This window comes from Lynx canadensis, chromosome A2 (genome assembly GCF_007474595.2).
Source record: "Lynx canadensis isolate LIC74 chromosome A2, mLynCan4.pri.v2, whole genome shotgun sequence".
Taxonomy (NCBI): Eukaryota; Metazoa; Chordata; class Mammalia; order Carnivora; family Felidae; genus Lynx; species Lynx canadensis.
In genome coordinates this window covers 94,290,536-94,305,636 of record NC_044304.2, presented here as the reverse complement: position 1 = coordinate 94,305,636, position 15,101 = coordinate 94,290,536, and the positions used below count along the sequence as shown (strand labels likewise).

The window sequence follows — 15,101 nt, the reverse complement described above, 5'->3', positions numbered from 1 at the left end:
ACCTCTGCCTGACCATCAAGCCTCCACCTGCTGTACTGTCTCCCTCTCTATGTTGTTACCACAAGCTGTCTCTAAGAAAGAGACAATATACATCCTTCTTCCCTACCTAGTGTTTGGTGAACTAATTCGATTCTGAAAGCCTTCTTTTTTTGTAAAGTTTATTTATTTATTTTGAGAGAGAGAGAGAGAGAGCGCAAATAAGCAGGGGAGGGGCAGACAGAGGGGAAGAGAAAGAGAATCCCAAACAGGATCCATACTGCCAGTGCAGAGTCCTATGCCGGACTTGAACCCATCAACTGTGAGATCATGACCTGCACCAAAATCAAGAGACAGATGCTCAACTGGCTCAGCCAGTGAAGCACCCCTAGATTCTGAAAGTCTTCTAACTAAAGGGACAATTCTAAGTTAAGCTTTAACCTCTAGTTATGAAATCAAGGCCCTATCTTTTTATTTAAAAAAAAAAGTAAAATTAAAAGAATTTGAGACCTGGGCAAACCACTCCATGGCTTTGAAGAGGGGCCTGTCAGGCATACCAGCCTGGCCCCTGGCTGTTCCTGATTTAGATCTTTGGGGAAAAGACAATTCAGGCAGGACAGGTCTGCTCCCTGCTGACAGTCCAAAAAAGTTACTTCTCATAGATTGAGGTCCTGAATCCAGTGAAGTTTCCACAACTTTATAAGAGGAGGTGTGCAAGTGAAAGGAATGGGTAGGGACTTGCCTTGAAGTTGTGTTTGCTAAACACTGCATAAAACTTGAGAAACATGGGGAGAGGCTGATGGAGCAGAGAGTCCTACTACCATCATCACTCCTGTATATCTTGTCACCAATTTCACTCAAGATCACCCTGCCCCTACTTGGGTCTGCTAGTGTGTTTCTTCTCTAAGTCATCTTTATTATTCGACTGAGTACTATCGGTCCCTTACTCGTTTCTTTAGCTTTACTTAGCGCAGTGTTTCAAAAAGCACAAGAACCTCTAGTATGCAAACCACCAGAATGGAGGTTCCTGAATCCCTCCCTGGCCAACAAAGTCAGTCTCTAAAACAGAGGCCAGAAATCTTCATATTTAATAAGCTCCTTGAATGATTCTTAAGTATACTCAATTTTAAGAATTCTTAGTATCCATTGCCACCTGTGATAAATAGTGTATATTTTGAAGATCATCCGATTTTAACATTGAATTAGGTTTCACTATAACTTGCCTTAGCTGAGATCTTTAAGCATACCCTACACCTCTTATGCTAATTCAACATGGCTCTAATGAAACAAATGTTTAAACACATGGCTATTTATACAGCCATTACTGCATTCAGGTGACCCTTTTCTGTTACTGAATTATCCCTACTTGGGGAAAAAAGGTTATAGAGAGCATGAATGGTGTAAAACTTTTAAAGAAAATAAATGATAGTGGTATTAGACAATCACTTTGTAGATGTTAACTCATTACTGATTTCTAGAAATTCTGCCATATCTTTATATAATCCCTGAAAATTTTGGTGCTTGCAAATAATGCATATTTGGAGATTCCTATGAATATTTGAAATCCTTCTTCTTATATAGCTGCCGAAAAAGGCATATTTTTTCAGACAGATTTATATGTATATGGGAGGAAAATGTGTACTTTTAGCCATAACAGTCTAGATAGAAAAAAATCTTGCAGTTGGTTTCAAGTGTAGACTCAAAATTACATTTTAGAGAACATTTTTAAAAATGCATTTGTAATGCCAGAAAAATTTCTTCTCCAAAAGTGTCAACATAACATTTTAAACTAGGGCAGGTGTATTCATTACCTGAATTTGTATAAAATGCAACCCAGGCAACTGAGAATTTTCTTTTTCTAAAAAACATTTAAATTAAAAATCATGAGAAAAAAATTCCCTATAAACATAATGGTAACTTCATAAAGAATTAAAATCTATAATCGCAGCTAGAAATACAGATCAGATTAATCAGAGATGTGATGAACTATGTCCACTATCTCTCACATGTAGCCCTTCATCAAAAGGCAAAAGTGCAATCATTTGAAAGATGTGTTTCTCGGGAAAACCATAAAGTTATATCACCTGTAATAAAAGTGGTGGGCTTATATGTGTTCACTTGGGAGAAGATGGTTGACATCAGTCATTCTCCATCTCTTTCTGACCTATTTCTGGGACAGACACAAAACATGAATCTAGAGGGATATGTATTGAAACGACACATAGGGCAACATAAAGGGTAGCAAAGGGGAGGATGTGTAGCAAGGAAGAGGAAGAAAGATGACATCTGGAATATAAAGAAATCTATAGAGTTAGAGGATTAGGACTGCAGACTGCTTAACAGAAAATGAGGTAAAGGGAGAGGGGAAATCAATGAGGAATTGGCCATTGACAGAAGCATACTTTGAGAGAATGAAATGGAGAACAGAAGAAATTCAGGAAGCCGGTTTTTAAAAAACAGAATTGTAAAGAACGAGAATGTGGCGGGAATACTTCTAAAAGAAAGATCCTCTAGCTGTTTCCAACAGCTAAACATAGATGTAGCAGATAGAATAATGGTCCTCAAAGATGTCCATGCTCTAATCCTCAAAACCTTATCCTGTGTCAACCTAATCATATGAGTCCTTAAAAGCAGAGGACCATTCCCAATTAGAGAGAATCAGATAGTAAGAGAAAAAACTTGACCCAATATCGCTGGCTTTGAAGATGGAGGAAGCATGCCATGAGCCATGGGGGTGGCCTCTAGAAGCTGGAAAAGGCAAGGAAATGGATTTTCCCTTAGAACCTTCAGAAAGAAACATAGCTATGCAACACTTTGATTTTAGCCCAATGAGACCAATGTCAGACCTCTGACCTATAGAATTATAAGATAATAAATTTGTGTTTTTTAAATTTTTTAATGCTTATTTATTTTTGAGAGAGAGAGAGAGAGAGCGAGCAGGGGAGGGGCAGAGAGAAAGGGAGACACAGAATCCGAAGCAGGATCCAGGCTCTGAGCTGTCAGCACAGAGCCCGATGCAGGGCTTGGACTCACAAACCACGAGATCATGACCTGACCTGAAGCCGGCTGCTCAACCCACTGAGCCATCCAGGTACCCCAATAAATTTGTGTTTTTAAAGTTTCTGGTAATTTGTTACAGTGGCGATAGAAAATCAATACACTAGACCACAGGAGCGACCAAGGTACCAAAATGGCTAGCTGCTGTTTCTAAATGAGGAACTGATGTCATAACCAATCAACCACTTTGATACAAGCCCTAAACCCTGCTCAAATTCATGCATCAAAATACATTTAGTATGCTTCAGTGGTATCAGAGACAATTTTCATAACTGCTATTGAATAAGTTCCCTTTGGCAATATAGTCAACAAGGACAAACATAGGACTCCTGCAATTCTTCAATTAGTTATCAATCCAGTAAAGGAGCATATTTCTAAAAGTAAATTATGAGTCTCTTTCTGGTCATAATTTACCCTGTCCTCAAAGGGCTGTTGCCATGTTACCCAAGTGTACAACTTACCAATTAGATCAGAACTGTCAGCAACCATAAAGAAATTGAATTTGAAATAGTATATCACAAAGCAGGCATGAATGCATAGAAATGCACTTATGCTTTAAGAGCAATATCATTAATTGATTAATATACAGAACATTATTTGTGTCATTTATCCTCAAGGCTGCCCATTAGCTTAATCTTTTATCTGAATAAGTCTTGTAAAACATGCTTATCCTAAAAAGAGGATACAGAAAAAATAAGGCATTAGTTTGCATTATGCTGTTTCAATTTCCACCAGTGATAATGGTGGGTTGTAGAAGGATGAAAAGAAGGGAGAGGAAATCACAGGAGACGAGAGAGTAGAGGTGGAGGGGTGATGGAGAAGAATAGGGAAAAAAGAAGAGATATTTTGCTATAACAGAATACCACAGACTTGGTGACTTAAACAGTCAATAAAATATCTGCTTTTATTATTTTCTTCTAGACAGGAACATACAGTATTATAATTTCAGTGGGAAGAAATCTGTAAATAACATTAAACAATATATTTTATTGACTGTTATGGGCTGAGTGTTTGCTTCCCTCAAAATTCATATGTTGAAACCTTACCCCCCTCCATGTGGTAGGATTTGGAGGTGGGATGTTGAGGAGATAATGAGGTTTAAACTCTGTCACGAGTATGGGACCCTCATGATTAGTGCCCTTAGAAGAGAGATCTCTCTCCACCCCCATGGGGGCCATGGGAGCACACAGCAAGGGTGTTGGCTGTCTGTAAACCAGGAAGCAGGATCAGAAACCAAATCTCCTGGTACCTTGATATTGAACATCCCAGGCCCCAGAACTAGGAGAAATGTCTGCTGTTTAAGGCACCAAGTCTGTGGTGTTTTGTTACAGCAGCCCAAGCAGATGAATACATTGACTACTGCTATGCAATATCATCAAGCCATTTGTCAATTAAACAAAATTTGTAGGTCAAAAGTAAAGCACATGCCGTAGACACAAGGAAATACATATTTTTTTCCTCAATTCTATTTTGTAATTCTAATATATTTTATAATTTAAAAATATCTATTTCACAATTTTCAGTATATCCCACTAGACCAGGGTTTCTCAACTTTGGCACTTTGGATCAGATCATTCTTTGTTAGGAGTTGTCGTGTGCTCTGCAAAATGTTTAGTAGCCTTTCTGGCCTCTACTCACTAAATACCCATAAGAAGTCCACATGTCAGTCATGACAATAAAAAACATGTTCAGGTATTGTCAAATGTCTCTTGGGGGTAAAACTGACCCCTGTTGAGAACCACAGTTCTAGAAATGAATGTGTAGGTACCTCCTGAAATAATTACATATTCTTCACATCTTTTTTATTCCTCTACATTGAGTTTAATTAAAAGATAGCAAGAGGGGCACCTGGGTGGCTCAGTTGGTTAAGCATCTGACTTCAGCTCAGGTCATGATCTCACAGCTTGTGAGTTTGAGCCCCGCATCAGGCTCTGTGCTGACAGCTGAGAGCCTGGAGCCTGATTTGAATTCTGTGTTTCTTTCTCTCTCTGCCCCTCCCCCCACTCATGCTCTGTCTCTCTCTGTCTCACAAAAGTGAATAAATGTTAAAAAAAAAAAAAAAGATAGCAAGAATAGTACTTTGTTTCAACAACAAAGGCAGTGAAGTTTTATGTGCACTGTAGAAAGGATGATAGGAATATGAGAAGGATAAACTCGATATAAAAAGTGTCAACCAACTCTGAGGAGTTTTCATGGGAACAGAAAGACTATGGATTGCATGTTCCACACACTGCATTCTACAAATCCCAATAACCATGTGGAATCTTAAGTTTATCTTCTTTTCCCCTCCTGTAGATACTTTTTGTTTTGGGAAAAGTATGGGTGCTAAACCTACTTACCTCTGAGAGAAAGTACGACAATTAAATTAAATGTTGAGTTTTAGCCATTTGTGGTAATCCCTCTTGAGTCTGTAATCTCATTACAGTGGACTGTATTATTATACAGGAAAACAAAATAAATATATGCAAAAACCTAACAGTTCCTTACAATCTTATAAACTTTAACATCAATTAAAAAAAAACTTTATTCATTCCAGGGGAATACTTTTGAGATTTTTTTAAAGTAAAAACATTCACTTAACCTGATTTCATGAGTAGCAAGAATGGGTCTCAGTGGTCAGTGAGATTCCTGTATCTATGCCCCATTTCTTCAGGAGGCAGAAGGCAGAATGGCCAAGATATCAATGTGGTGTGCACCATTGTATCTTCATGTTCCATTCAGCTTCGGTTACAAAGGGCTGTGTTCATTGCCTTTTCATCTGGTAACAAAAAGGCCTAAAACTGCAGTGGAATACTTTTAATGCTGGACCAGTGACCACCACAGAAGCTTTTACTCTATCTTGGAAGCATAATTTACTCCATAAGTCAGGGTGATTCACCATCCCAGCTTCCGTAGGGCTTTCCTGGTTTTACCATCGAAAGTCCAACATCCCAAGAAACCCCTCAGCCCTGGGCAAACCTAAACTATGCATTATCCTGAGTTTTGAGTCTTTGACAGAGGATTTATTGAAGGTAACTTGAAAAAAAAATCCAAGAGTTGGAAAGATAAGGTCAAGAATAGTCTCTAAATCTACTTTTAAGGAAAAAAAACCCCAACTCTTCTAACAACCAAGTAGCATTGGCATTTGGAATATGCATTTAACTAGCCTGTATGACTTCCAGGTATTTGCTGCTGTGTTTGTGAAGATGAGCATTTCCAAGGGCAAGAGAACAATCTGTCTCAGAGTGTTTCATTTAAGCAAGGACACGCTGCCAACTTGAAAGGAAATAAAGGCCACACTTTGTCTATGGGGGGATCCTGCAGTTATTCCCCTGCAAATTTAATTCAAACAGGTATTGAGATCTGAAACATGGAGATATCCACAAATTAGAGGATACTTGGTTTTTAAAAAGGAAAGAAAAGAAATCCAGGCCACAGAGAACTATCTCAAAGCTGCAATAGCGGTTCCTTTTCATGTTCATCACTGTATTCCTATGAACATGTTTTGAAAGTCTACACTGTGAATAAAATTATTTGAGGTCTTCATATGAAATATGCATATTATAAATTTTAGAACTTAAAATTGTCTTCAAGTCAATTTTATTTAAAAAATAGCATGTGTGTAAAATGTGCAAAATTAGTGCTATTCCAATACTTGACTTTAAAAATTATTAGTTATACAAATATGCCACCCAACTAGTTTATTGGTGATTCCCTTACAAAATGCATTATTTGAATTTTATCACTCAAAAATATACCTCTTTAGAATATCACCATCTTAAAATAAAAAGATTTAAAGTAATCTCTATTGAAAAATATCTTATTTTTTCAAGCAATTTAAGATTCTGTTTGACTTATAAGACTGATGACCCTCAGAATATTTATCCTATGTTCATTGCAGGATTTGCTTATGGATTGTACTTGAGCCAATCCATTACATGAGAAAGATTTCTATGAGAAATCCTTTAATGTGACCTGTTACTTGGGTCCCAAATCAACTTATAAACAAAATCTCCAACAGGAGAATCTTAAACAAGAACTTGATTCTATAATGGAGTAGAGACAGTTGTCATCACAGATCATGATACTACTTAAGGAAATTGGCCTAGAGTCTGTCTTTTAATCACTAGGTTCCAAGTAAGCTGTTTTATTACTATAATTACTATGGTTTAATAAATCCATTGTCAAAAGCTATGACCAAAGTGAATAGAAATATTGAAGCACAAAAAGTTTATGAAAATTTGAGTCATGATTGAAGCTCAACTACTGTTTTTCAAATTCTAGGGACCACTGGCATCTGCCAACAGTTCAAACTACAGATATAAATCTTAGGTGTCACCAAAAAAAAACACCTTTTTTTGCCACATCCCTTGTAAGACCTCATTTCAAATGTAAAGGCCATAAAATAAAAGCCTTGGATTTAAGGTAGTGTTGCAATTTCTTTTTAGTAATGTAACCGGAGAATTCTTACATGTAGTCCACATCTTATTTTGGCTCCTAAAGATTAATCCTCCAAGACTTTGAAGTTACTATGTTCCATGAAGTATTCAGTAACAACATAGCTAGTGTCCACCTCAAGACATATGTGATGACCACATTCTGATTCTTATCTCTCAAGCCCCAGTTACACAGAATGTTATAATCAGAAATGTATCAGAGATACCCAGTGCAATACCACTGGTTTCAATTAATTGCATGTGTGTTGCACAAAATGTGGCTTATAGCCAATCAACAGATTAGTAAGTAATAAAGGCAAGAGTAGCCAGAGTTGAACACAAACACACACACACACACACACACACGCACACACACACTAAAAATATGGCATCTTTTTAAAAAAACAAATTTTTTTTTTTAAAGACCAAAACATGGTATCATTGAAAGTGATCTGAAGCCACCCAAGTCCTCTAAGTTTGTGGTTTAGGCAATTTTTTTAATTGGCCACCAGCTCTTCATTGTGGTCTCCTTTCCTAGTTACATGCTGGACTTTAGGAATGATGGAACTATAGCAGAAGCCTTCATTGCTCAGGGAGACAAAAGGACCAGGACTGTAAACCCAGGCTGACAAGTGACAACCCCAGACTAACTGAAAAATCTGGTCCAGCTGTTTTGCATATGTTTGACACTGGCTGGCTCTGAGATTAAAAATGTGACTTTCTGCTCCCACAAAGTTTAAGTGAAAAATGGCTCTTTAAAAAAAAGAGCATCAGAAGGCTTTCATAATCTGTATACATTTACTATAAAAGCTAAATCAAGCACACCGTGGGGGGAAAATTGACTTCAACTGATAACTGGTTAAAAAAAAAATAGGCAAACCAAACCATCTGAAAATAGGGTTTGTCATGGAAACAGCATGCTAATGGGACCATATTCCCGGTACCTATACGGTTTTCCAGGAAAGTCTTGTTTTGCCATGAGTACCTAAAGAAACAAAAGAATACACTGGCTTTCTATATGCTACACAATTTTAAATAAGTTGCTTCCTAAAAACAAAGCCTGGTGGTGACTTGAAAATTTTGTCTTTTAAGGCATTTAATTCCAGCATTATAAAACCTTTCTGCATCAAATTTATAGTTGCATCATTTTAAGGACATCCACAATAAGAATGCTTTGTATTTATTTCATGGATTGAGACTAATAATCTTAAAATTTTTTCCCCCAGAAATCATCTGATTGAAATACCTAGAGAGGAGATATGTTTTAATTTGCCCTGAGAATTCCTTTTTTAAAATGTCTATACAACAAAACCTGCTCAGATATCTACTAGAGATTAATGAAACAAAGAAAAAAAGAACATAAAATTGCATCTTGCTATGTGAAATTGAATGCTGTATTTTCAATTAGATTTAATATTTTCATTTGCCTTAAAATAAATAATGATAATGACTTAAAAGACAATGAATTGCATTATAACCATGAAAGTAACTCTATTGCATCAATGGTCTTCATTTTAGTTCCTTGTCATTTTATCACAAAATATTTTCATGGGAAAATTTAATATAAATATTTTTAGTCTATAAAAGAATAAGAGACTTGTTTTCCAAAGGTATTGGAGGTTTTTCATCTGATGTTTTCCATTTCTCATAACCTTATTTCCATATTGTAATATATATAAGTAAACTTTGCACCTCTATTTTATAAAAATTAGTGTGTGTATATTATGTATATATAGATATAATATAGATTTTATATATATATATATATATGTATATATACACACACACCCACACACATATATATAAATTCTGACTAAGAGTAGACCAACTAGATAATTTCTCTGGAAAAGGTTCCTTGAACAATATAAAAATGGGGTCTTCCAAAGCAAACAACAAAAACAACCTTATACACCCAACTACTGTTTAAAATGCTTATAAACACACAGTTAACCATTTATTGATTGCCTATTTATGGTTTTGGAATATCCAAGATTATGAAAAAGACAATACCTCAAAAAAATCATGACCAAGGTGATGCCTGATGATTTAAATAAACTTCCATATGATAAAAAGTCATGTAAATTTACCCCTTGAAAGAAAAAAAAGACTTTAATATTAAAATTAGAGTTCTCTTTTTAATAATCCTCTCAGTAAAGAAATAATTTGGAAACTTCTATTTTATATTGTTACTATCATGAAAGCAGATGATGTCTAGGAACTTGGCAATGTCAGTTGCAACATTGCAAGTAGGATACATCTTTGGAAGGGCTCGTCTGAATGTTTAAGGATAGACTTTTCCATTGAATTCCTGAATTTGGGACTGGCTATGAGACACTATAAAATGTAAAGATAGTTCAGACAGTTCCAGTTCTGTTATTTTCAGGCACAAAAACCATATAATTTTGTACAAAACTTTGATTTTTTTTATTTGTGAAATTAAAAATATGGTATTTTATATATATATAAACTTCTATTCCTCTATAAATATAGATGATTTTGTGATAGTGAACAGAATAAATGCATACCAAATCCAAAGACCATTGTCATTTTAGGGTATGACAGACATAGATAAATTTAGGTCCTAAGTACTGGCATTTAGATAAACTCTTAAAATTTAAAACAATACAATCAGGAGGCTTGCTTTTCTCTTTTCCACAGAGAACTAAAGTGAATATTATTAAATGGCTTTGAAAGATTTACACTTGACGCATTTCTGTAAATCCAAAAAGGAGCACACACTGTCCCTTTACCATGCATGCCCATGTTTTGTTTATTTCAGGATCTAACCCCACCAATTATTCCACCTCCTTTACCTCCTGGAATCCTACAAGGTTATTTTCAATGATGTGGATTGTTCCTCCCTCAGATTGTGTTGCTGAATAATCATAATAATATGTTGAAAGTATACAACTTTTACATTTTAAACTTTTTTATATATGTCTAATTATTATTTAAAAATAATAAAAAGCACTTCATTTTGAGAAAGTCCATTACACTGAAATCTCCTTCAAGTGTTCCTATTCAGCTTACGTTCTGCTATCCAGTTAAGGAAAGCAAAGATCAACTCCTTAACAAAGCTTTCCAGGTGACCTAATGTTTCCATTTTACAGAAAGGTAAAATCTAAATGTGGGCTGTCTCAGTCCTAGAGGCAGTTTGCCAGGCATCCGTATGCAATTAGAATTAACATTTTATAAACCCCATCTTCAGTCTCTCCTGACCCACACAAAGCTCCAAGCCTCTTCCCAAATCTCAGCAACCACATCTTTCCATGATGCTGGCCAAACCCATACCAGGTTTTAGACACTAGAGAATGAAATGAGATCATCCACCAAAAATTAGACTTGAAAAAGTTTGGCACTGGTTATCCCACTCACCCTCTAACCAACTTACGTAGGAGGGAATGCCTGGGCTTTGGAGGCCAGTGTGGAAGGAGGCTGGGACTGCCACAGCCCACATCTGTGGACCTCCTTGAAGCTAGGAGTTAAGGTTCTCTACAGTGAAAAATTCAGTTTCAATAAAGGGGCAAGGCCTTCACAATCTGCGCCCCCCCCCCCCCCTCACAAGGGCACACTCGGGATGGGCAGGGGTCTACCCCCGGATCTGGAAGCTCTGTGGAGTTCTATATCTAAAGAGGCCCGACCCCAAGCAATGAAGGAAAGGAAGGAGCAGAAAGCGGAGGCGGTAAGTGACCTGGGCCGCGCAGTCCCACAGGCAGCCCCACACACACCCCGACTGCCGCAAGGAGGGGCGCGCCAGAACAAGCAAGAGCACCGTGAGCTCCGGTTTTACCTCTGCAGTACTTTGAAAAGGCAAAGGAAAAGCCTGAAATGGGTAAACCGCCCTAAATAATTAAAACTTAAAACAACAAAAAAGGAAAAGGCAGAAAAAGGAAAACGCGTGACCGGTCATCATTTAAATACAAATATACTTACAAAAATCTTACACAGGCTATTTACAATCATAAAAGCGTACAGTCCTGGTACCAGAGAGTGAGAACCAGAGTGGTCTGTCCATCCCCCCTGTGGCAGTTGGGCCCTCCAGTCCGTTTGCCCCAAGGGACCAAAGCTTTTGCAGGAGCTGTGTTGTTGAAAGGAGCCTGCGAAAAGTGAATGGCTAGTGAGAAAGCCTCGAGTAGCCAGGCTTGGCAAGAGTTCCATGGGGCCAGCTTTATGGGAGTGGCTGGGACGAAGCCGACGGCTGGGAATGGGCTGAACCCCCAGGTCTCAGACGGTGGTCTCCCCCTGTTTGCTGTTGGTGAGCCTGGTATAGAACTTCCTCCAGGAGTTGAGGGTCTTGCCGGACCAGATCCAGAAGCCTGACGTGATGCCCACGATCAGCGTCATAAGGTACTTGATCATGAAGACTGTGAAGTCCGGGCTCATGGGCGGGTGCGGCGGGGCGCCTCCACCCGCCTGGAGGTGGGGGCAGGGGATGGCGTAGCTCTTGCAGCTCTGGGCCACCCAGCTGCGCTCCCACTGGTCCCGGAAGGCCTGCTCATAGAAGTAGCAGGCGATGACAATAGTGGCTGGCACCGTGTAAAGCACGCTGAAAACGCCGATGCGCACCATGAGCTTCTCCAGCTTCTCGGTCTTGGTGCCGTCGTGCTTCATGATGGTGCGAATGCGGAAGAGGGACACGAAGCCGGCCAACAAAAAAGACGTGCCGATGAACAGGTACACGAAGAGTGGCGCCAGCACGAAGCCGCGCAGCGCGTCCACATTGTTGAGCCCTACGAAGCACACCCCGCTCAGCACATCGCCGTCCACCTGGCCCAGCGCCAGGATGGTGATGGTCTTGATGGCCGGAACGGCCCAGGCGGCCAGGTGAAAATATTGCGAGTTAGCCTCGATGGCTTCGTGACCCCACTTCATGCCCGCTGCCAGGAACCAGGTGAGCGACAGGATCACCCACCAGATGGAGCTGGCCATGCTGAAGAAGTAAAGCATCATGAAGAGGATGGTGCAGCCCTCCTTCTTGGTGCCCTGCGCCACTGTGCGTGCCCCGTCCTCGGAGAACTTGTCGTTACACACCACTCGGTCCTCCAGCAGGAAGCCGGCGATGTAGGCCACGGCCACTGCCGTGTAGCAGCCGGACAGGAAGATGATGGGCCGCTCCGGGTAGCTGAAGCGCCGCATGTCCACCAGGTACGTTAGCACCGTGAAAAGCGTGGAGGCGCAGCACAGCACCGACCAGATGCCGATCCAGGTGCGCGAGAAGCGCAGCTCCTCGGGCCCAAAGTACATAAGCCCGTACACCTTGGTCGGCTCACAGGGCGCACCGCAGTCCTTCTCCCCCAGGAAGTGGTAGTTGAGGTAGGAGGGCACCTTGAGGGCGCGCGGGCAAGAGAACTTGCCACGCTCCGACGCGCCGGAGCCCCCCGGGAAGCCGCCGCCACGGTGCCCCCCGCCGCCGTGCTGAGGGTTGCTGGTCCAGAACTCCGGGAGCAACGAGGGCGTCGGGGTGCCCTTGTCCGACGTATTTTGGCCCACGCACAGCTCGCCGGCGCCGTGCACCGGGAACTTCTCACACTTGAGCGTGTCAGGCCACTGGAAGCCGAACTTGTTCATGAGCGCCTCGCAGCCCTGGCGCGCACGCTCGCACAGGGAGCGGCAGGGCGGCAGAGCCTGCTCCAGCACCGTGCACACTGGCGCGTACATAGAGCACAAGAAGAACTTGAGTTCCGCCGAGCACTGCACCTTCACCAAGGGGTAGAACTGGTGCACCTCGAGGCCCGCATCCTCTTGGTTCGTGTGGCCCAAAAGGTTGGGCATGATGGTCTGGTTGTACGCGATGTCTGTGCACAGCGGGATGGAGATGGGCTGGCAGTAGCCGTGGTCCGGGATAGAGATGCCCCGCTCGCCGTTGTACTGTTGCCCGCCCTGCTGCTGCTGAGGCGGCGGCGGTGGGGGCTGCTGCCCCGGCCCGGGCCCCTGGCCCGGCCCCTGGCCCACTGCCTGCGCCCGGACCCCCAGCAGCAGCGGAACCTCCAGCAGCCAAAGCAGTAGCAGGAGCCGGCGCGCCAAGCGCCCGGAGTCAGCTGGGGGGCGGCGGCGGCGGCGGCGGTGGCTCTCCGCATCTCCGCTCCCTTCCGCCACCGGTCCAGCTGGGAGCGCCCCGGCATAAAGTTCCCAGCTCGCGCCGCCGCCGCCGGCGGCGGCCCAGGACTTCTTAGGCGCCTCCTCTTCAGCCATACTTTCTCGGCTCCTTTCTTGGCGCCGCCCGGCTGAGGCTGGCAGTGGCGCGGCCGGCGGCGGCTCCCCCTGCGTCCGGGGAGATCTCCTCCGCGCCGGTGCCCTCCGTCGAGCCCGAGCTGCGCTCAGCCCGCTCTCCCGGCTCCCGCTCCAAGTCCCGCAGCCGCCGCCGCCGCGGAAACTTGCGATTCATGAAGCGTGGGCGGCGGGTAGAGCCCGGGTGGCTCCGGCGCGCCGGGGTCGCGTCCCGCCTTCCTGGCCCTCGGCTCGCTGGCTCCCGGCTGGCGGCGCCGCGCTAGTGGCCACGGCCCCGTAGAGCGCGCAACTCTCGGCAGCCCAGCAGCCTCGGCTCCCCCCTGCGCCTCCGCCTCCTTCTCCGCCGCCGCCGCCTGACCATTTGTGTCAATCCCTCAACTCGCTCATTCTCCACTCCCTCGCGCGCCCTCGGACCGGTTTCCAGGCGCCCCGCAGTCTGTCTTTCACCAGGAGGGAGGAGCCTTGAAACCGACGCGGAACTGGAGGCTCAGGGACCGTCGCCCAATCGCGGCACTGGCTTCCCCGCGCAAAGGGCACCCGCCGCCTGCTTCCCTGAGCGAAAGTCGGCCGCTGGCGGGAGGAGGAGGGGGCGGGAGGAGGAGGAAGTAGTAGTGGTGGCAGAGGCACCGCTCCGGCACAAAGAGTGGGTTTGCTATGAAGCGGGACAGGCTTGGTTGCTTTTGCTTTTGCGGAAGAAAGGGCGAGCACTAGTAGGAGAATGGTACCATATGCTGCTGGGGATAATGAATAGGAGTCGGCGGACCTCGGGACTCAGCTTTTCTTTTATCCATTTTCATGTTTAAAAATCCTGCTCTTAACTCTGGTTACAAACAGCAAGCCGAGCACCGCGATCAGGACAGATGCCGTTGACTTCAGGAGCGCAGGGCTTCCTTTGAGTTTATGTCTATCGAGGTTTGGTTTCAAATATTACTCTAATAAGTCCAAGAGCTCTCAGGCTGGGCTTGGCGGGCTTTGGACGCGCCATTTCCCCCAAGGAGAAGTTCACGGGATTGCTGTCAAATGAAGAACAAGAACAAAACACAAACACAAACTTTGACGGAATTGAAAAAGTAAAGCCAGGTGCGCCATCCGCTACTATTATCTTTCTTGTAGTCCCCTTTTCTCCTCTGTGATCGAGTCAGAAACAGAAGCAAAGGGAGAGAACCATTAAATATTTAGAGAGAAAAACTTGAGAATGCGACGACCTCTCTTCGGGAGCGTCCTCCCTGCCCAAGCCTCCAGAAGTGCCTCGGACCCGGAGGAGCAACGCCAGCGACCAACCTGAGCTGTGGGGGAGCTATTGGAGCCTTCCAGGGCCGGGACGTCCACGGCACAGGGGCAACTCCTGGGAGTGTCAAACTGGGCCTGTTAGGAGCCAGGCTGGGCTGCAGCGTGGTCTTCCACTGGTGTGCGGACCTGGGGATG

The 15,101-nt window shown here is 43.1% G+C and overlaps 1 protein-coding gene across 1 annotated transcript; it reads right to left on the bottom strand.

Annotated features, from left to right (window-relative positions):
* Nucleotides 1-10,591: 10,591 nt before the first annotated feature.
* FZD1 (frizzled class receptor 1) lies at nt 10,592-14,119 on the bottom strand. Its single transcript, XM_030307923.1, has one exon. The coding sequence runs from the start codon at nt 13,638-13,640 to the stop codon at nt 11,673-11,675; it is 1,968 nt and encodes a 655-aa protein (XP_030163783.1). The 5' UTR covers nt 13,641-14,119; the 3' UTR covers nt 10,592-11,672.
* Nucleotides 14,120-15,101: the final 982 nt, after the last annotated feature.